Raw genomic sequence first — 22430 nt, forward strand, 5'->3', positions numbered from 1 at the left:
TTGTATGTTTAAAACTCATATCCGAAGACATTCTAGCTTATGAGTTTTATACTAAATTAAAACTCAAACTCCTGTGTTTAGTATACTGTAGCCAATCCTTATCCTCAGGGTATATGTTCCAAGACCTGCAGTGGATGCCTCAAACCATACCAAACCCTACATATACTATGTTTTTCCTATACACATATGCTTATGATAAAGTTTAATTTATAAAATAGGCCTAGCAAGAGATTAACAACCGTAACCAATAATAAAATAGAACAATTACAATAACATACTGAAATACAAACTATGTGAATGTGGTCACTTGTTTCAGGGGATCCCTTGCTGAAGTCTTTGTATAGGCTCGGTGCTTTCTGATGCAACACATTGTCATTATTCAGAACACATTTTCTGTTCATGTCTTGTACCTACAAATATATTGCCTTTTTTATATTAACTAAGCACTTACCACACACTGTGGCCAGAATTTGTGTAGTTTGAGGTGGATCAGCAACATGGATACAAATTTCTTTTTACTTCTATACAATTGCACAGATATAAAATTCATCCTTACCATAGATCTTAGCAACCTCGGCATATATTTTTTTTCTTCCTTTATAAAGTCACAAACTTTCACCTTTTTACTTTAAAGGAAGCTCTTTACAGCTTCTCTTTGGCATACCCGAAACGTCAGCATCCCTTCCCCTACTCTTGTGCTTTGGGGCCATTATTAAGGAAATGAAGGGTTATTAATTGTGCTTTGAACATAAGCACTGCAATACCATGACAGTCGATCCGACCCCTGGAGATGGCTTCTGCGTGACTAATGGGTGTGGATCGGGTACATCGTGGAGACATGCAACAAAGGGATTATTCACGGCTCAGGACGGAGCTTTACGGCATGAGATTTTACCACAATACTTAGAACAGTGTCCAATTTAAAACTTATGAATTGCATATCTGGAATTTCCCATTTACTCTTTTCAGACCACGCTTGACCACGGGTAGCTGGAACCATGGAAAGTGAAACTACGGGTAAGGGGGACTACTGTAAACTGATGAACAAGCTCATTGTTCACCCTTGAAATCCTCTTCAGTGACATCTGACAGAACTTCGGGGTGTCTCAGATGTATGCAGACATAATGCTCTAACATTTTGAGGCATCCTCCTGTCCTCTCCTACTGACAAGCCTACCTCAGGATGATACCCCGTCACTTTTCCCTAAGGCAAGGGATGGGGCTTCCAATACCATCAACAGGTATGGAGCCACATAACAGCATTCTTACATCATCGTTGAACTGCAGTCGCTCTGTCTTCCACCCAGAACTTTGTGGGGAGAACTTTGCCCCCTTTATACCAGAGAAGTACTGCTTATGACCCTCAAGACTAATAAACCTCCTTTAAAAACTAGCTCCTTTGGCTTCAGCCAGTAGTCTCTTTCTCATGGGCCCAGCAACAGTCCTAGAGGAAGGCCAGGAATTAGACAGCTTGCAGCCTTCTCCAGGTGTTGCTCGCACACCAAGCTCTATCTCGGGGACCCTTCAGTCCCATTTGAGTCTCCTGAAAAAAGAATCAATGAGTCCACAATCCCATCGCTTCATTAAACATACCCAGCTATGTTAGAATTCTCTTAGCTCACTGGAATCCTGACTTCCTGTATTTCACTAAAGTAAATCAATGATTAGTAGCATAGTCCTTTGGGATTTCCACTCATTCTGCAGTCAGATGCCTCTGATTCCCTCCATGACTTCCTTCAGCTTTTATTTTTATTTCTCTGTCACTTACTAAAATTAGTTTTTCTTTTGGTTTAATGTGTCCCACCAGCCTTCCCCCCTTCCAAAGCTAACATCTCACCACCCCTCACCTTACTGGAAATGTAGTCAGTTTCCTGTTGAAACAATATTATAGTTTGTATTTATTTATTTATTTATTTTTAAATATTTTTATTGATTTCAAGAGGAAGGGAGGAGGAGAGAAAGATAGAAACATCAGTGATGAGAGAAAATCATTGATCATCTGCCTCCCACATGCCCCACACTGGGGATCGAGCCCACAACCCGGGCATGTGCCCTGACCATCGAACTGTGATCTCTTGGTTCATAGGTCCATGCTCAACCACTGAGCCATGCTATCTGGGTTGATAGTAATTGTTGACTCAACAAAATGGTCAGTGGCTCATAAAAAATTTTCCACTGAAAAATAACGATCTGCTTTGTAGTCATTCCTTCATCAATGAGGGGTCTTGTGGCCTTCGGAAAGTTACCCAATTTCCCCCTGATTTGATTCTATAAAATACTAATTGTGAGAGGCATTAAGCTATGGTGTCATAGAAAATTGTGAGTGATACTCCATAAAAATCTTTTGAAAGATGTATATGCATATAAAATCTGGAATAATACCTTAAATAATTTTAAATTTTAATAATTTAAATTAAATGAATTTAAATTGAAGACATCTCAACTCCCACAATGGTTCATCACAAAAGATGGTTTGACTTTGGGTGAAGGGTACACAGTGCAATATAAAGGTCTTGTATCATAGCAATGTACACCTGAAACCTACATGATCTTATTAACCAATATCCCCCCAATAAGTTTAATAAAAAATTAATTTATTGTTTTGAGAATTAGATTTATTTTGCTTTTTCTAAGTATGTCAACGTTTGTTTGTGAACAGATAAATCTTATGAACCCTGTAGACTATAATAACAAACAAAACATTTGCAGTAGGATGGTATTGAAACCTGCTGTTCTCATTCCCAGTTTGTCTTATTTAGTGCAAATGTTCAACTGTTTAGCGGCTCAGATAACTTAACCAATGAAGCTCTTATTTTTGGCATTCTCACATTCCAAATTAATATTACATTATATTTTTTGGGGGAAAGCCCCCCACCAGTACCATCTGTGAATTGAATGGTGTCATTACATCAAAGTACTGCAATTAGAACAATAGGGTAAAATTAATGCCAATGTTAAGTACAGATGTGCCAAATATGATGGGTAGTTGATACACAATTCAAATTGACAACCACGTGCAATGTGGAAAGTATCCAGGCATAACCCGAGATCCAGTTGGCCAATGGATGTCATGATTGCCTCACAGAGAACATATTTAAAAGAGATTTATTTGGCAGTAATAAAAAGTTACTTTCAAAAGACCATGGTCTCTCCTGGGTTATTCATGCAAAGCTTTTATTATCTCAGGGTAAAAATGAGCCCAAAGAAGATCATCCAAATGGGACATAACATTCCATAACCACAGAACAAAATTCCCATTTTGTTCACTTCAGGAACACAACATTTGGTATTTGTGTTACATGGCAGATCATATGGCATTATCAGTCTAATGGTGCTGCTCTTTCATTGTTGTAGCTGCAACAAGCTATTAGATTTAGCATGCATTGGGGATTTCTTAGTATAGGTTAACAGGATATTTTATTATTTGGTTTCACCATTTGAAAACATGATCATGGGCTAGAGTTCCTTTCAGTTAGGGTCTTCTAATGATTGGTATTAATGTAAATGCTGAAAATATGGTTTTACTCAGGCAATCATTAGCAGTTTAATCTTTGTCATTTCATGTTGGTTTCATTTCATGTCAAAATATGGTTCAAGGTGTGAAAGTATCGATGAGTGGTGGCTGCTCTCTATCAGCCCTTAACTGAAAATGATAAATGGCATTTTTTTGTTAGAATAAATTTGATACTAAACCCAGACATTTTTAGCAACAATTTTAAAATAAACAATGTTTTTGTGAATAGGCACAAGTAACCTAGAAGCCTCATAGCAGCGCCCTTATTTAATCAAATACATTTCCAAAATTAGACAATATTTATATGGCAAGGATATCAGTTGCTAGGTCAACAATTACATTGAGATATCATCTGATGTGTTTCTGTTAATGAAGACTATCTTGAACAGAGGTCATGATGACATTTTTCTATAAAACAAAAAAAATAGCCCCAAAATAATGGCATATCCAGGTTCTTTTCTAAAATGCCATATTTCTGAATTCTTTTCTTTCATTATCGCTTATTTTTTTCAGTCTTAATCAGGGTTTAGAATAGAAAAGGGAACATAAAATAATGTAAATATAGGATGCCACATGGCATAATTCTCATCTCTTTTCATCACCAATTGTTACTAATCCCAAAATTTTCCAAAGTCACTTTACAAGTAATAGTAGAGTATATTATGACCTATAGCTTTTAATATTTTCCCTGTCAAATTCTATTACCTAAATAGAGAAATACATAAGTATATATTTACTGAGAACATAGTATATACAAGCTGCTGTAGATGCAACCATGTTGACTAGAATTGCTCTCACCTTAATGATTATCACCCTATTAGGGATTTCAGATAACTGTAGCAGAGCAAAAACAAAACAAAAACAAAATTATATACAAGGGTTCTAAATGTGGGAGAAGTCAGAAACCAATGCCTAGTAGAGGGGACATTTTTGGCTGAGTAGATGGAGAACTCCAGGTAGAGTAAATAGAATGAGGAAACCTAAAAACAATGTTAGGAACCAAGACTCATTTGTTCATTCAATAAGGTAGGAGATGAGGGCGGCTTGGACTAGAATAATTGAGGTGAGGATCTGACTCAGGAAACACTAAGACTTAAGAATTAATTGATTATTAGGATGTCGGGTGCGAGAAAAGAGGAAGAGTGAAGGTTAATTATGACTACAAGTAATTTAATGGGGGTGAAACACAGGGGACAAATATTATGATGGAAAGAAAAAAATCAGAAATACTATTTGTTTCAGTTCTGTAGGTGCTTGAATACCTTGACTAACCTCTTTTAGCTTAAACCCAAAAGGAGACTCACAGTTAGGATTACTGGGGAAGACTAGAAATGACTTAAGGACACCCAGCCAGAGTGGCTTATTGGTTGAGCATCAACCTATGAACCAGGAGGTCAAGGTTTTGATTCCTGGTCAGGGCATATGTCTGGGCTGCAGGCTGGATCCCCATTGTGGGGGGTCCAGGAGGCAGCCAATCAATGATTCTCTCTCATCAGTGATGTTTCTGTATCTCTCTCCCTCTCTCAAATCAATAAAAATATATTTTTAAAACAATAATAAAATGTGGTGGTAGTAAATTGTTGCTTTAAAAAAAATTGTTGCTTTAAAAAAGAAATGACTTTAAGGACAGGGACACAAGCAATGTAAGGAATCTATTCTTCTCCATCTCCTCTCTTTGACACTTTTGAATATGGCAGAAAGCTTTGAACTTACAGCCTGGCATTGTTGTGACCAAGGAGAAAAGAAGTAACTTTCCTCAGATCCTATTTTAAAAATTCAGAAAAGGACATTGAGCAGTCACATGATCATATCTGGACCATTTAATATAAACCACTGTGAATTTTGTCTTCATCACTCTGGTCAACAGGCAGCCCACATCCCTCTCCAGAAGCACCCACTTCGAATGAACAGGAATTTTCCAGAAAAATGGAATGGAGAGAGGGGCAGGCAAAATATTACTCATTAAATGAGACTTAAGTCTGAAATATCTTATATATGTAAATAAACATAATATATACATAGTTCCTGCTTATCATTGATTATTTACTGTTGGGGAGCCCAATGGCTCCAACTTTGGTCCTCTTACTCTTTTCTACTTATCCATATCTCATGTCTCATGACTAACTTCACTGCTGACAACCTAACATTAATCTGTTGAGCTGTTCTCTCTTATATGAATTCCAGACCAAGGTTTCACACTACCTATTCAACACCTCTAGGTAGATGTACAGAATATCTTAAATTAATATGGATATTTAAACTCCTTAATCTTCTGTCCCCAAACCTACTAACCCACTGTTGTAGGCTCAATTGTGTCCCCTTTTCCAATTCATATGTGAAAGATCTAACCTCCAGTACCTCAGAGTACGATTGTATTTGGAGACAGGGTCTTTAAAGGGGAAAGTAAGGTAAAATGAGGTCATATGGGTGGGCCCTAATCCAATATCTGACCGGTTTGCTTATAAAACCAGGAGATTAAGACGACACAGATACCAGACATGCACGTGCAAAGAGGAAAGACTATGTAAACACATAGAATGCAGCCATCTGCAAGCCAAGCAGAGCAGCCTCCTAATAAAACTGACATCCTCATATCAGACTTCTAGTCACCAGAACTATTAGAAAATAAATTTTTGTTGTTTAAGGCACCCACTCTGATACTTTTTTATGGCAGCCCTAACAAACGAATACACCACAGTCTTCCTTAAGTCAATTCATAACATCTCCATTCTTTTGCCCATGCCAAAAACGAGTTTTCCTGGACTCTTTTTTTTTCTTCCCACATTCCATGTTCTGTCCATCTAGAGTTCCTGTTGTCTCTAAATTTAAAATAGAAGCTGACTACTTTTTTAAAAACTATTTTTCAATTACAGTCTGCATTCAATATTATTTTATATTACTTTCAGGTGTACTGCATAGGGGTCAGACAATCATATACTTTACAAAGTGTTCTCCCAGATATTTCCAGTACCCACCTGGCACCATACATAGTCATTACAATATTATTGACTATATTCCTTCTGCTGTTTTTTCATACCCATGACTATTTTGTAACTTCCAACCTGTATTTCTCAATCCCTTCACCCGTTTCACTGGGTCTCCCAACCCCCCTCCCCTCTGGCATCCACCAGGCTGATCTCAGCATCTGTGAGGAACCTGGCTACTTCTCACCAGCTCTGTACTGCCACTTTGGTCCAGATCACCGTCTCTTGCCCTGGTTACTGCAGTGGTCTGTTAAGTGGTTATTCCACTTTTATCCCTGTCCCCACACAGTCTATTCTTCACATTATTCTTCATACCTCAGCTGGACAGATGCTTTAAAAAGTTAGTCAAAATATGTCAGTTCTCTGCTCAAAGTCCTGCATTGGCTCCCCATTTCACTCAAAGCAAAAATCAAAATCCTTACATTTGCTTTGAAGTCCTGAGAATATCTCCGGCCACCACCCATGACATTCCTGACCTCATTTTCTGCTACTTTCTCTTTAACTCGCTCTGAGCCAACTATGTTGTCATCTTGGCTAGTCCATGAACTCTCTAGCCTGCCCCAGCCTTAGGGCTTTACACTAGCTCTTGCACCTGCTAAAATGTTTTTCCTTCAAAATATTTTATACTCGCCGAAACCGGTTTGGCTCAGTGGATAGAGCGTCGGCCTGCGGACTGAAAGGTCCCAGGTTCGATTCCAGTCAAGGGCATGTACCTGGGTTGCGGGCACATCCCCGGTAGGGGATGTGCAGGAGGCAGCTGATCGATGTTTCTCTCTCATCGATGTTTCTAACTCTCTATCCCTCTCCCTTCCTCTCTGTAAAAAATCAATAAAATATATTTAAAAAAATATTTTATACTCCCTCATTTCCTTTAAGTTTTTGCTAAAATGCACCTCAATGAGATCTCCTAGCCTACATTCAGAATGAATGTTCCTTCTATAACCTGTACTGCCAAACATTCTTAGGTTGCTACACCTTTCCTTCTGAAGTACTAAATAAATGAATTTAATATATTTTTTACTTATACTAGTAATATTTTGAATTTATTTTTGTATTCCTCCTCTAGAACATTTAAGCTCCACAAAGTCACTGATTTTTCATCTGTTTTGTTTAGTGATGCACCAATTAATTGCCTTAAACCTGCCACATAGTAGATGATCAATACATCTTTGTGGAGTAAATAAGTGAATTGAATATAGAACATAAACAGATGTTAGTAAAACAACACCCAGCTTGAGAAATAAAATATTATTAAAACTTTGAAGCCATCCATGCACTCCTCACACTCCCCTTTCCTCTCCACTTCTGGAATTAAATACAAGCAGACTTTATCATTCCTTTGAACATCGTCATAGTTATAGTTCACAGGTACATATGCCTAGATTAAAGCACATTCTTTAGTTTGCATGTATTTTAAATTAAAAACATGTTTCTCTACTTGCTCTTTTGTGCAACATTATGTTTGTAAGGTTCATCCATGTTGATAATGGTGCCTTAGTTTACTCATTTCTAATGCTGTAGTTTTCTGTTAAATATTAGAAATATTCTAGACCTTTGGCTTATTTTCGCATTTGAAATGTGTCCTGGAACATGTATGCAATCCGAGCATTTCTCTAGGCTATATAAGCAATGGGATTGGCTGGCCCAAGATTGCCCTCTGAGCTCATTTTGCCACAAGATAGATCCTACCATTTCAATGAGGGTACAGAATGGAGAGATCTGGCTTTTCCTGGGATCCAAGTTCAGTTTCCTTGACACATATGGGCCAAAGGCCCTGGCATTTTATTTCTTGATATAAAAAATGACTCCCTCTCTGTTTCCAATTCTGTTTCCTACTGAGTTTTAATTCTCTTTTCATTTTGGCCTTGGGTGGATTGAGCTCACTTTAAGCCCAGAAATGTATTATCAGTGCAGTTTGTTGATTCTTATCTAGATTTTCTACATTTTAAACAGTGCAATTTATTTATTTATTTATTTATTTATTTATTTATTTATTTTTAATATTTTTATTGATTTCAGAGAGGAAGAGAGAGGGAGGAAGGGATAGAAACATCAATGATGAGAGAGAAACATTGATTGGTTGCCTCTGGCATGCCCCATACTGAAGATCTAGCCCACAATCCAGGCATGTGCTCTGACTGGGAATCGAACCGTAACCTGTTGGTTCATAGGTTGATAACTGAGCAACACTGGCCAGGCTAAACAGAGTGCAATTTAAACAGAATACTTTGTCTGCCATATTGCAAGAAGCAACAGCAAGATTAAACTTTTATATTTAATTTTTAAAAACTGTCACATATTGCTGGCTTTGTGTTGTTATTTAGAATAGAGTAGATGTTATATAAGAACAACTGTGACTTGTAATATTAATATAACAATAGCATCTGACACCAAGGAGCTATTGATAATGAAAGGTGCTTCATTTATACATCTAGTAGTATACTGTATTAAAAATTATCAGATCACCTGGAACAAAGTTGAACATTTTAATACAAGGTATTGTGAGAAATGAACAGTTTTGTTTAAAGATAAAATTAGGTTCATGCTTCACACCATACACAAAAATAAATTTTGAATGCACAGGTGATCTAAATATAAAAATTAAAATCATACAGGTAGAAAAAGTAAGTGAATTCCTTTAGATTTTGATGAGAAATGGCTTTCTAACCATGACTCAAAATTAAATGTTGATACATTTAAATATCTAAAAATAATTTTTTGAATGAAAAAAATTTACCATATGCAAATTCAAAAGACAAATGACAAAATAGGAGAAAATATTTGCAATATGTCACAAATGAAAGGCTAATATTCTTAACATATAAAGGACTTTTTAAAAGTTGAGATAAGAAAGCAGAAAAATAACAAGAAATTTTAAAAGTCATCTCTAAACAAATGGAAAGATTTTCAACTTTACTCACAATAAGACAAATGAAAATTAAAACTAGATACCACTTTTACCTATACTTTGGCAAAAATTAAAAAGTGTGACCACACAATTTGCTGTTGAGGCTGTGGAGAAATAGTCACTCTCCCATATTGATGGTGGAAATGGAAAGTGATACAATGACTATGAAATGGGATTTGGTAATAGCTAATAATACCACACCTGCACTTACTTTTGCCCACCAAACCCTAGGTATTCACCCTAAGGATATGTCTCCATTAATATGAAAAAATTGTGCAAGGTATTCATTACAGCATTATAGCATATTGCATTACTTGTAATTGTAAAATTTCAGAAATAACCCTGTTTAGGGAAAATCTAACTTCTCTTATGTTTCTCCTTTACCCATGCTTACAGCTCTTCTGACACCAGGTTTGTGGGGGGTTTTCCCACACCAAGCAATTCTGAAGTCATTTTTTGTGAAACATGGGAATCAGGAAATGAGTAAATACATTGATATTATTAGCAACTAGGGTTCTCACGGTGGGTAAAGTGAGATACCAAACAGGAATTGGGGGATGCAAGGAAGAGTATTGTGGCATATATCTTCATTCTGGCCATTGAAAGGTCCTGGTAACAATGACATCCCAGTAGCAATGAGCTCATTTTGCACCCATATCTTGGTTTCTAAAGACCCTTCCTCACTAGAGGAACAAGGGAACCTTGAAAAAATGACTGTTTACAAGGTTAAGTAAAAGGAAGAACAAGTTGGGCTTGAAACATGTTGTACCAGAAAACAAGAAAAGGTTCCAAAATGAAAAGGGAGCTTATTAAAAAGACATAAGAACCTAGATAATTTTGTTAACAATCATCATCCCAATAAATTTAATTAAAAAATAAATAGATGCCAATAAAATAAAATAGACACCAGAGCATGTTCGATGCAACTGCCACTGGCCAAATATGAGTCAGTTTGAGTAGCAAGATGAATAAAGTCAGTAACGGATTATAACACAGACTTCTAAAACATCTAATAAAGACAAGAAAGAGGGGCAAAGGTAGCTCGGAAAAATTTTCTTTCTATATACGAGTATTTAACCAATACTCGTTAAAGGCATCTTAGAGTTAGAAAATTATGGCTTACAACCACAGAATAATTGTTTCAGGGAGGAATCACGAATGCCCCCTCACTCAATGGGCGAATAGTTTTAGGTAGGCCAGTGTTTTCAGACAGTCTTAAGTATCCGTCCGCTATCATATGCAGTGTATGAATTACAAAGGGAAATGAATGCACCTTTTGATAGAAAAATTTGACGGATGCCACCTTTCGCCAAGTTACCAAAGGCAATGTAGAAAATAATGACACGTGGTGACATGCTGTGACTCCTGAGGTAATGTCTTCAGAGACGCATGTCTCATGGAGACTTCCTCCCCAAATGCACAGCCTAAATGTAATCATGAGCAAATAGACAAACCCAAGTTGTGTAATACTTTTATAAAGTGTCCCTGTTTATGTCATTTTATAAATGTCATAAGGAAAAGGAGAGGAATTAATGTGCATGGGAGAAAAACTGCAGAATGTGGCCATTCAGACATGTCTTAGGACACATGATTAATTTGGCCCCATATAGAGTTGACTTCAAATGCACTCAGCTCTTCAGAAGCTGTAATGAATAAAACTAAGGCCTGGTAATAGCACCCAGGGAGTTGACATAGGAATACTCCTTTGTTCTTCTTTTTCTTCTCTTTTCATCTCTACTCTTTATTTCGGTATGCTGGAGCAATTACAGTGCTAATGTCACCTAAATAAATCAATGGTTAAATAATAAAATTTTAGGCAGCACATAGCAAAGTTCAGATTCAGATCCCGATGTTACTTCCACTGCTATGTACCTTAGTTTTCTTATCTACAAAATGGGATAATAATGGTGTTTATCTTGCAAGGGTTGTAAGGATTAAATTAGTTAAAATATTTAATAAATACAATTAGAGGCATAATTTTTCAATTTCATAGCTGTAATCAAAGAATAAAATATCATCCCAATAAATTAAATTAAAAGAATAAAATAATTTACCATCGTCCAAACCAGAATACTTCTGAAAGTTAAAAAGTGCAACATGAATAATTATGCTGGGATAATAGGTATAAACAAGGGCTGTTCTAGGAAAGTCAGGCTGTATGATATATTAGTCAGGTTCCCCAGAAAAATAGAACCAGTAGGACATTAGGAGGTCAGGAAGTCCCACGGTTTGCTGTCTGTAATCTGGAGAACTAGGAAAGTTGGTGGTGTAATCCAGTCTAAATCCAAAGGCCTAAGAACTGGAATTGGGGTGTGTGTGTGGGGGGGTGGGGTGGGGGGGAATAGAATAAATCCCTATTAGAGTCAAAGGACTGAGAACCAGGAGCACCATGTCTGAGGGCAGGAAGAAATGGATGCCCCAACTCAAGCCAAGAGCAAATTTTCCCTTCCCTTTCCCTTTTGTTATATTTAGGCCTTTAATAGATTTGGATGGGGTCCACCCACACTGGTGAGGATGAGTTTTACTCAGTCTACTGATATGAAATGCTCATCTCTTCAGAAAACACCCTTACAGACATGCTCTGAGATGATGTTTTACCAGCTATCTGGCATCCCTTAGCCCAGTCAAGTTGACATATAAAATTAACCATCACATATGGGAACAGCCCAGCTATTATTATTATGCCTCTCAAAGTAATTATTATGTCTATCTAATAAGAGTCTATTACATTTATGGCACTGAATAAAAATTCTGTCATGACTTTACTTAATCCTTTTAAAATACGTTTAGGGAAATGTTTGTTATTCCTATAATTTGTATAGAGAAACCAATTGACTTTCCAAGATCACACACCTTGAGAAGGTTAAACTGGGATTGAAAGAGGCTATCTCTCATTTCAAGATTCATGCTCTTAGCGAATATTATATACTTACCCCACTCACATCAATCCTTAATCTCTCAACACGCTGGTATATGAAGTAGATGAAGGCTTCCAGACTCCAGACCATTTTACGTTTCTTTTTTTCATGCTTTTTAAAAATTTATTTTAGAGACAGAAATGAAGGGAGAGGGAGAGAGAGAAACATTGATGACAGAGAACCTTCTATCAGCTGCCTCCTGAATGGCCCCTACTGGGGATTGAGTCTGACACCCAGTCATGTCCCTTGACCAGGAATCAAACCTGTGACCTCTTGGTGCATGGTACTACACCCAACCAACTGAGCCATACCACCTTGGGCCATTATCAATTGCTAATCTTAATATGTGTTTTTGGTGTACAGGAACACGTGGTGTTTGTCATACATGTTTGACTCCTGCTTCCATCCATTCAGAGTAGCCCTAGTATGTAATGGTCTCTGATTTAGCACAGAGTTATACATTGTAGTTTTTACAAAAAGAAAATAAAAACGAAGATAAGAAGGCAGTATAGTAACAAAATGGCACTGTGTCTGAGAGCTCAGATGAAAATCCCCATTCCATTACTTATTGTCCATCTGATCATGAGATTGACACCATTTCAGAACCTAAGTGCATTATTCAGATTGGAGAAAACAAAGGAAAGATGGCAAGCTTGAGGAGGGCCAGGTTCAGGATATAAAGCTGTAGCCAATCAAACCACCATCCCCTCTGAGTATGTCTACTTACTGGAGCAACCTGTAAGCCACTGCAGCAGTCCCAGGAGCTAGCCCTCCCCTTCTCAGAAGGGTTAGGTCTTCTGTAACGGAATGCCCTGTTTGCATCACTGCTCCCTCTGTTTCTCCTTCCTTCACCAATCTATTTTTAAAACCTATTTTGAAAAGTCCATATTTACTTCTGCACCCTATCTGTTCCCATCAGATCTCTCATACTATGCTATGCAAGCTTCCACTATGAGTATTACATCAAATCCTGAAATAATGGGTGATTTAACTAATATCCTATAATGCAATACCCATTAGTGCAATACAAAATAATATTATGAGATTTTATTAGCTCATAGCAGTAAACACAGATTGCATTAAAAGCTGTTCCTATTTTATTTTTGAAATGCTTGGATATGATAGACTAATATAAAATACCCAATTATGCTGCTCTGAAACTGTAAAGTTAGTTTCCTGCTGAGCAGGTTATGTTAAATCTTTTCCTTTTATTTTATTCTTATGAAGGATAAGGAAATGGTGGCTACGGGGTTTCTCTTTGTTCACCTTCCCTACTGCATAGAAAACAGTTTAAGAGTACTTCCCAGGAAACTGTTTCTGACCTCCTGCCCCTCGCTTTCCACCAGACACTAGTAACAACATCAAATGCCACTTCTTAGCATTAAAAATTAGATATTATCTAGCATTAGGCTCTGCATAGCACAAGGTAAAGGGGCTTTTTGGCAGACAGCCAGGTAACTAGCTCCACGCTGACCAAACAGGACCATGCGAAGCCTCACTGGAGAGTCCTGGTTATGCTTCTAAAGTTTCTCTCATCCTTGTTATAGGAAAACCTGTCAAAAGAGGAATTTAATATTTCCATTTTAAGTGTTCATTTTTAATTTTTTTTTTACCACCCCCTACAAGTATACCAGCTCTTTCATTTAACAAAGCCATTATCACACCAAGGTGAAGGCTACATAGGGAAAAAAATCTCATTCAAAGTAATAATGCCGTATTGATGGCTTTCTATGCTAATAGTTTTGAGGATTAGAATAGAGTGACACCAAATGACCATTTCTAAAGTCTACTAGTCAACATGCTTTTGTTATATTAAGCAAGAAAAAAAGATCACATGTTGGCATTAGAATAAAATTTGGTAAGTGTAACTAGAATACTGCAACTTTCACTTTGTGAGTAAAGTATTTCTAATGTCTGTCAATAGGGTATGAACTGTTTTAAAAGTTTTCTTTCTTAAACAATCATAAATATTTCAGTGCTATTCACAGATTACAGATCACAGAAAAATATTTTAAAACAATGGAAGGCTACTTCTCCAGCATAACCACACAGAGTTATTTTTTATCAGACACATTAATTAATCAATGCAGTGGAAAGGGGTCATCACTGATAACACACAAGCCATACACAAAATTCTCCAGTAAGCATCTCCAGTTAGCATATCTACTTGTTGTGCTAACTGATAACCCTTTGAACTCCTGTCTCATCTTTCTCTTTACCTATAAATATCTCAGAGAAACTCTTATAATTATGGTCCCTATTTACTTACTGTACAATTTCTTCTCAGTCCATTGGAATCCAAATTTTACCCTGAGCTTTTCCAACAATGTTCTCCTTAAGTTTATTAATGACCACCTACTACAGGTAAATGTTTTTGGGGTTCTGATGAGGGAAAGAGGAAGGAGAAAGGGTGGAGCAGGGTTTCCCTGGTCAATGGTTCATGCTTGTGCCAGACTTCCTAGGTGCTATGGCCTGGGACTCCCCCATCTAACCTCTTTCAGGAACTCCTAACCAGGTGCAGGAAATGCTAGTTAGACATCCAACCAGGTGAGAAAAATGGGTGAGAAGGAGCTGTTGGAGCTACATTAGAACCCAGATACTCTCAGGGGGGATTGGGAGAACACCACAAAGCAAAAAGCTTTTCATATAGTTTTCATTAATCAGAGTTACCTACCAGAAGCCGGTCCACCCTTGCTGCTTGACACAGTGGCTGCAGGGAAGAAACATCTGCACAGCTTACGTTTCAAGGGACCTGGCATATATGGCATATGTTTGCTCCCTCTCTTAACACTATGTGTTTTAAACAGGACAACCTCCCCAAGAAAGGTTGTTTCCCCAGGTGAGGATTTTCCCCTGAAGTTAGGGAGGGAATAAAACCCCTTAACTAAGTGCCAGGCGGGTAGTTAATCACTTTAACTATGAACAATCACGCTTAAGCTACATAATCTTTACTCCCTGGAATGGAGATAAGAAATGCCCTAACCTTTGGAATAGAAATTGATAGGATTAAAATCAACTGGTATAAATACAGATGTAACAAGACAATAAAACACAGAACCTGGCTGGAGATCCTGGCTAGAACCTGGCTAGAGAACCTGGCTAGGCTACTGATCAACTGAACGCTGTCTCTGTGTCATTCCTTTTTCTCCTACTCCGTCCACACCTTTGGGAACCCCTGGATCTGCTGGGGTTGGACCCCAACAATTGGTGCCCAGCGGGTGCCACGGCTGCCATCATGTCAGACACGGACAGCAATGAAGATTCTACTGGGGGCTGCCCATTTTCTTTAACTGGATTCCTTTTCGGCAACATCAGTGCAGCTGGGCAGCTGGAGGGGGAAAGCGTCTTGGATGATGAGTGTAAGAAGCACTTGGAAGGCTTGGGGGCTTTGGGTCTGGGCAGCTTGATCACTGAACTCACGGAAAATGAAGAATTGAATGGGAATGATGATGCTCTGGTAAATGATGAAGGATGGATCAGAAGCACAGAAGATGCTGTGGACTATTCAGACATCAGTGAGGTAGCAGAAGATGAAAGTCGGAGATACCAGCACACAATGGGGAGCTTGCAGCCCCTTTGCCACTCAGAATATGATGATGATGACTATGATGCTGATTGTGAAGACATTGATTGCAAGTTGATGCCTCCTCCACCTCCACCCCCAGGACCATTAAAGAAGGATAAGGACCAGGATGCTATTACTGGTGTGTCTGAAGATGGAGAAGGCATCATCTTGCCCTCCATCATTGCCCCTTCCTCTTTGGCCTCAGAAAAAGTGGAATTCAGGAGTTCCTCTGACTCAGAATCTGAGATGGGACCTCAGGAAGCAACGCAGGCAGAATCTGAGGATGGAAAGCTGACCCTACCGTTGGGTGGGATTATGCAGCATGATGCTACCAAGCTGTTGCCGAATGTCACAGAACTTTTCCCAGAATTTCGGCCTGGAAAGGTGTTACGCTTCCTACGTCTTTTTGGACCAGGAAAGAATGTCCCGTCTGTTTGGCGGAGTGCTCGGAGAAAGAGGAAAAGGAAGCACCGTGAGCTGATACAGGAAGAGCAGATTCAGGAGGTGGAGTGCTCAGTAGAATCAGAAGTCAACCAGAAGTCTTTATGGACCTACGACTATGCTCCGCCACCACCTCCAGAGCAGTGTCTCTCTGATGATGAAATCACAATGATGGCTCCTGTGGAGTCCAAGTTTTCCCAGTCTACTGGAGATATAGATAAAGTGACAGATACCAAACCAAGAGCAGCTGAGTGGCGTTATGGGCCTGCCCGACTGTGGTATGATATGCTGGGTGTCCCTGAAGATGGCAGCGGGTTTGACTATGGCTTCAAACTGAGAAAGATGGAACATGAACCTGTGGTAAAAGGTAGAGTGATAGAGGACTTTAGGAAATTTGAGGAAAGCAGTGGCACTGATCTTCTGGCTGATGAAAACTTCCTGATGGCGACACAACAACATTGGGAGGATGATATCATCTGGGATGGGGAGGATGTCAAACACAAAGGGACAAAACCTCAGCGTGCAAGCCTGGCAGGCTGGCTTCCTTCCAGCATGACTAGAAATGCCAGGGCTTACAATGTTCAGCAAGGTTGTGCAGCCACCCGGGATGATGACAAGCCTTGGTACTCCATTTTTCCCATTGACAATGAGGAGCTGGTGTATGGACGTTGGGAGGACAACATTATTTGGGATGCTGAGGCCATGCCCCGGCTGTTGGAGCCTCCTGTTTTGACACTTGATCCCAATGATGAGAATCTCATTTTGGAAATTCCTGATGAGAAGGAAGAGGCCACATCTAACTCCCCCTCCAAGGAGAGTAAAAAGGAATCATCTCTAAAGAAGAGTCAAATTCTCTTAGGGAAAACAGGAATCATCAAGGAGGAACCACAGCAGAACATGTCTCAGCCAGAAGTGAAAGATCCATGGAATCTCTCCAATGATGAATATTACTACCCCAAGCAACAGGGTCTTCGAGGCACTTTCGGAGGAAATATTATCCAGCACTCAATTCCTGCTGTGGAATTACGGCAGCCCTTCTTTCCCACCCATATGGGGCCCATCAAACTCCGGCAATTCCATCGCCCAGCTCTGAAGAAGTACTCCTTTGGGGCATTGTCTCAGCCAGGTCCCCACTCAGTCCAACCCTTGCTAAAGCACATAAAAAAGAAGGCTAAGATGAGAGAACAAGAGAGGCAAGCTTCAGGTGGTGGAGAGATGTTTTTTATGCGCACATCTCAGGACCTCACAGGCAAAGATGGAGATCTTATTCTAGCAGAATACAGTGAGGAAAATGGACCGTTAATGATGCAGGTTGGCATGGCAACCAAGATAAAAAACTATTATAAGCGGAAACCTGGAAAAGATCCCGGGGCCCCAGATTGTAAATATGGAGAAACTGTTTACTGCCATACCTCTCCTTTCCTGGGCTCTCTCCATCCTGGCCAGTTGCTGCAGGCATTTGAGAACAATCTTTTTCGTGCCCCAATTTATCTTCATAAGATGCCAGACACCGATTTCCTTATCATTCGGACAAGGCAAGGTTACTACATTCGGGAATTGGTGGATATCTTTGTGGTTGGCCAGCAGTGCCCCTTGTTTGAAGTTCCTGGGCCCAACTCCAAAAGGGCCAATACACATATTCGAGATTTTCTCCAGGTTTTTATTTACCGCCTCTTCTGGAAGAGTGCAGATCGGCCACGGCGGATCCGAATGGAAGATATAAAAAAAGCCTTTCCCTCTCATTCAGAAAGCAGCCTCCGGAAGAGGCTAAAGCTCTGTGCTGACTTCAAACGCACAGGGATGGACTCAAATTGGTGGGTGCTGAAGCCTGATTTTCGTTTACCAACTGAAGAGGAGATCAGAGCTATGGTGTCTCCAGAGCAGTGCTGTGCTTATTACAGTATGAGAGCTGCAGAGCAGCGACTCAAGGATGCTGGCTATGGCGAGAAGTCCTTTTTTGCTCCAGAAGAAGAAAACGAGGAAGATTTCCAGGTGAAGATTGATGATGAGGTTCGCACTGCTCCTTGGAACACCACAAGGTCCTTCATTTCTGCCATGAAGGGCAAGTGTCTCTTGGAGGTGACTGGGGTGGCAGATCCCACAGGGTGTGGTGAAGGATTTTCCTATGTGAAGATTCCAAACAAACCAACACAACAGAAGGATGATAAAGAGCCTCAGCCAGTGAAGAAAACAGTGACAGGAACAGATGCAGACCTCCGTCGCCTCTCTTTGAAAAATGCCAAGCAACTTCTACGTAAATTTGGCGTGCCTGAGGAAGAGATTAAAAAGTTGTCCCGCTGGGAAGTGATTGATGTGGTGCGCACAATGTCAACAGAACAGGCCCGCTCTGGGGAAGGGCCAATGAGTAAATTTGCCCGTGGATCGAGGTTTTCTGTGGCTGAGCATCAAGAACGTTACAAAGAGGAATGTCAACGCATCTTTGACCTACAAAACAAGGTTTTGTCATCAACTGAAGTCTTATCAACTGATACAGATATCAGCTCAACTGAAGACAGTGACTTTGAAGAAATGGGGAAGGCTCTAGAGAACATGTTGCAGAATAAGAAAACCAGCTCTCAGCTGTCACATGAACGGGAGGAGCAGGAGCGGAAGGAACTACAGAGGATGCTACTGGCAGCAGGTTCGGCAGCAGCAGGAAACAATCACAGAGATGATGATGATACAGCTTCTGTGACTAGCCTGAACTCTTCTGCCACAGGCCGTTGTCTCAAGATTTATCGCACATTTCGAGATGAAGAGGGGAAAGAATATGTTCGCTGTGAGATGGTCCGAAATCCAGCTGTCATAGATGCCTATGTGCGCATACGGACTACAAAAGATGAGGAGTTCATTCGAAAATTCGCCCTTTTTGATGACCAGCATCGAGAAGAGATGCGAAAAGAACGGCGGAGGATTCAAGGGCAGCTGAGGCGGCTTAAGCGGAACCAGGAGAAGGAGAAGCTTAAGGGTCCTCCTGAGAAAAAGCCAAAAGGGTTGAAGGAGCATCCTGACCTAAAACTGAAATGCGGGGCTTGTGGAGCCATTGGGCACATGAAGACAAACAAATTCTGCCCCCTCTATTATCAAACAAGTGCTCCACCTTCCAATCCTGTTGCCATGACAGAGGAACAGGAAGAGGAGTTGGAAAAGACAGCCATTCATAATGATAATGAAGAACTTATCAAGGTTGAAGGGACCAAGATTGTTTTGGGGAAACAGCTAATGGAGAGTGCAGATGAGGTTCGCAGAAAGTCTCTGGTTCTCAAGTTTCCTAAACAGCAACTCCCTCCTAAGAAGAGACAGCGAGTTGGAAACACTGTTCACTGTGACTATTTGAATAGACCTCATAAGTCCATCCACCGGCGCTGGACAGACCCCATGGTGACAATGTCATCTATCTTGGAGTCTATCATCAACGACATGAGAGATCTTCCAAATACTTACCCTTTCCACACCCCAGTCAATGGGAAGGTTGTAAAGGACTACTACAAAATTATTACTCGACCAATGGACTTACAGACACTTCGTGAAAATGTGCGTAAACACCTCTACCCATCTCGGGAAGAGTTCAGAGAGCATTTGGAGCTCATTGTGAAAAATAGTACAACCTACAATGGGCCAAAGCACTCATTGACCCAGATCTCTCAATCCATGCTGGATCTCTGTGATGAAAAACTCAAAGAGAAAGAAGACATATTGGCTCGTTTAGAGAAAGCTATCAATCCCTTGTTGGATGATGATGACCAAGTGACATTTTCTTTTATTCTGGATAATATTGTCACCCAGAAAATGATGGCAGTTCCAGATTCTTGGCCATTTCATCACCCAGTTAATAAGAAGATTGTTCCAGATTATTATGAAGTGATTGTCAGTCCAATGGATTTAGAGACTATACGTAAGAATATCTCCAAGCAGAAGTATCAGAGTCGAAAGAGCTTTCTAGATGATGTCAACCTTATCCTTGCTAACAGTGTTAAGTTCAATGGGCCTGAAAGTCAATATACTAAGACTGCTCAGGAGATTGTGAACGTCTGTTGCCAGGCATTGACTGAGTTTAACGAACATTTGACTCAACTTGAGAAGGATATTTGTACAGCTAAAGAAGCAACTTTGGAAGAAGCAGAATTAGACAGTTTGGACCCAATGACCCCAGGGCCTTACACACCTCAGCCACCTGGTTTATATGATACCAACACATCCCTCAGTATGTCTCGAGATGCCTCTGTATTTCAAGATGAGAGCAATATGTCTGTCCTGGATATTCCCACTACCACTCCAGAAAAGCAGGTGACACAGGAAGGTGAAGGTGCAGATGGTGATCTTGCAGATAAAGAGGAAGGAACCGTGCAACAGCCTCAAGCCAGTGTCCTGTATGAGGATTTGCTTATGTCTGAAGGAGAAGATGATGAGGAAGATGCTGGCAGTGATGAAGAAGGAGATAATCCTTTCTCTGCTATCCAACAGAGTGAAAGGGGAAGTGACTCTGATGTGGCATCTGGTGGGATAATACCCAAACAGCCCCGCATGCTTCAGGAGAACACAAGGATGGGCATGGAAAATGAAGAAAGCATGATGTCCTATGAGGGAGACGGTGGGGCGGGTTCTCATGGTTTGGAGGATAGCAACATCAGTTATGGGAGCTATGAGGAGCCTGACCCCAAGTCGAACACCCAAGACACAAGCTTTAGCAGCATCGGTGGATATGAGGTATCAGAGGAGGAAGAAGATGAAGAGGAAGAGCAGCGCTCTGGGCCGAGCGTGCTATGCCAGGTCCACCTGTCAGAGGACGAGGAGGACAGTGAAGATTTCCACTCGATTTCTGGGGACAGTGACTTGGACTCTGATGAATGAGGCTTCCTTTGGGCCTCCTTGGTCAGCCTTCCCTGTTCTCCAGTCTAGGTGATTTAATTTGTTTATATTTGTACAGTGTCTGATCCTGAAATCACCAGGTTAATTCACACCTTAGCCTTTAAAAAATAGTAAGTAAATAATATTGAACTAATCGCCTCTCCTGGGGGCAATGTCACCCTTTGGATTAAAATCAAGCAACTCCCTTCCCCCTTCCACTGATAAAAATAAAGCAATCTCCTCCTCCTTCAGTGCTTGCCTTTAACTTCATTTATTGCTCTTTGTATCATTTTTCTCTGGGGAAGGAGGAGAAATTATGAAAGGACTAATAGCTTTATGTTCTCTTGGTATATTAGAAATTTTCCAAGCATGGTATCATTTCAGTTTTCTAGCAGGCTGGAACACAAACATGACCCTTGGTCCTTTCCAGTCAGTAGAGAGGAGAGAGGCTCCCCCATTCAAAACAGGCTCCCTAAATGAGAAAGGAAGCCTAAATCAGGTCCTCCAGCTCCTATGAGCTCCATGTCTAAATTTCAAAGGGCGATAAGAGAAGCTGAAGCTAATGGAGATCTTGAATTCTCACTCTGCTTCCCAGTCGTGTATGAGAGTGCGGGGGACAAAAACCCCACCTGGGAGTCTATACCTTACAAAATACTTAAAGAATTAAAATTGGCCTGCTCTGAATATGGAAACCTTGATAATGAAGAACTTACACACAAACCTTGGTAGAAGCCCTAGCCAGTCAATGGATGACTCCTTATGATTGGTCACAGGTTTGTAAAGCCTGTCTCTCAGGAGGCGATTACTTATAGAAAACTGAATATGATGATCTTGCTAAGAGAGCTGTAGCCACTAACAAAAATTCCAGAGAAGGAATAACCCTAGACATGATATTAGGAGAAGGTGAGTTTATCACGGCTCAGGAGCAAATGTATATGCCCAAAGAGGCACTTATTAAAGTAAACAGTTGTGCAGTAAATGCCTGGAAATCCCTACCTTGTACAGTAGGAAAAACAACCACCCTTACAGAGGTTAAACAGAAGGTCGAGGAACCGTATCAGGATTTCCTTTCTTGCCTCATACAGGCAGTCAAGAGAGTAATCACTAATGAAGAGGCAGCCGATATCCTAATCAAACAACTGGCTTTTGAAAATGCTAATAATACCTGTCAGGCTTGATTAAGGCCAATTCGCAGAATGGGAACTATAAATGATTTTATAAAACAGTGTGCTGATGTAAGTCCAGCATTTAT

At 40.0% G+C, this 22430-nt stretch overlaps 1 protein-coding gene across 1 annotated transcript; it reads left to right on the forward strand.

Moving 5' to 3' along the window:
• Nucleotides 1–998: 998 nt before the first annotated feature.
• On the forward strand, nt 999–21207 carry LOC102419830 (transcription initiation factor TFIID subunit 1). The gene is made up of 2 exons (XM_006090681.3): nt 999–1017; nt 15540–21207. Exons 1-2 carry the CDS (start codon nt 999–1001, stop codon nt 21179–21181), a joined length of 5661 nt encoding a protein of 1886 aa, XP_006090743.1. The 3' UTR covers nt 21182–21207.
• The last annotated feature ends 1223 nt before the right edge of the window (nt 21208–22430 follow it).

The sequence above is a fragment of the Myotis lucifugus genome, unplaced genomic scaffold, assembly GCF_000147115.1.
Source record: "Myotis lucifugus unplaced genomic scaffold, Myoluc2.0 scaffold_78, whole genome shotgun sequence".
Lineage (NCBI taxonomy): Eukaryota > Metazoa > Chordata > Mammalia > Chiroptera > Vespertilionidae > Myotis > Myotis lucifugus.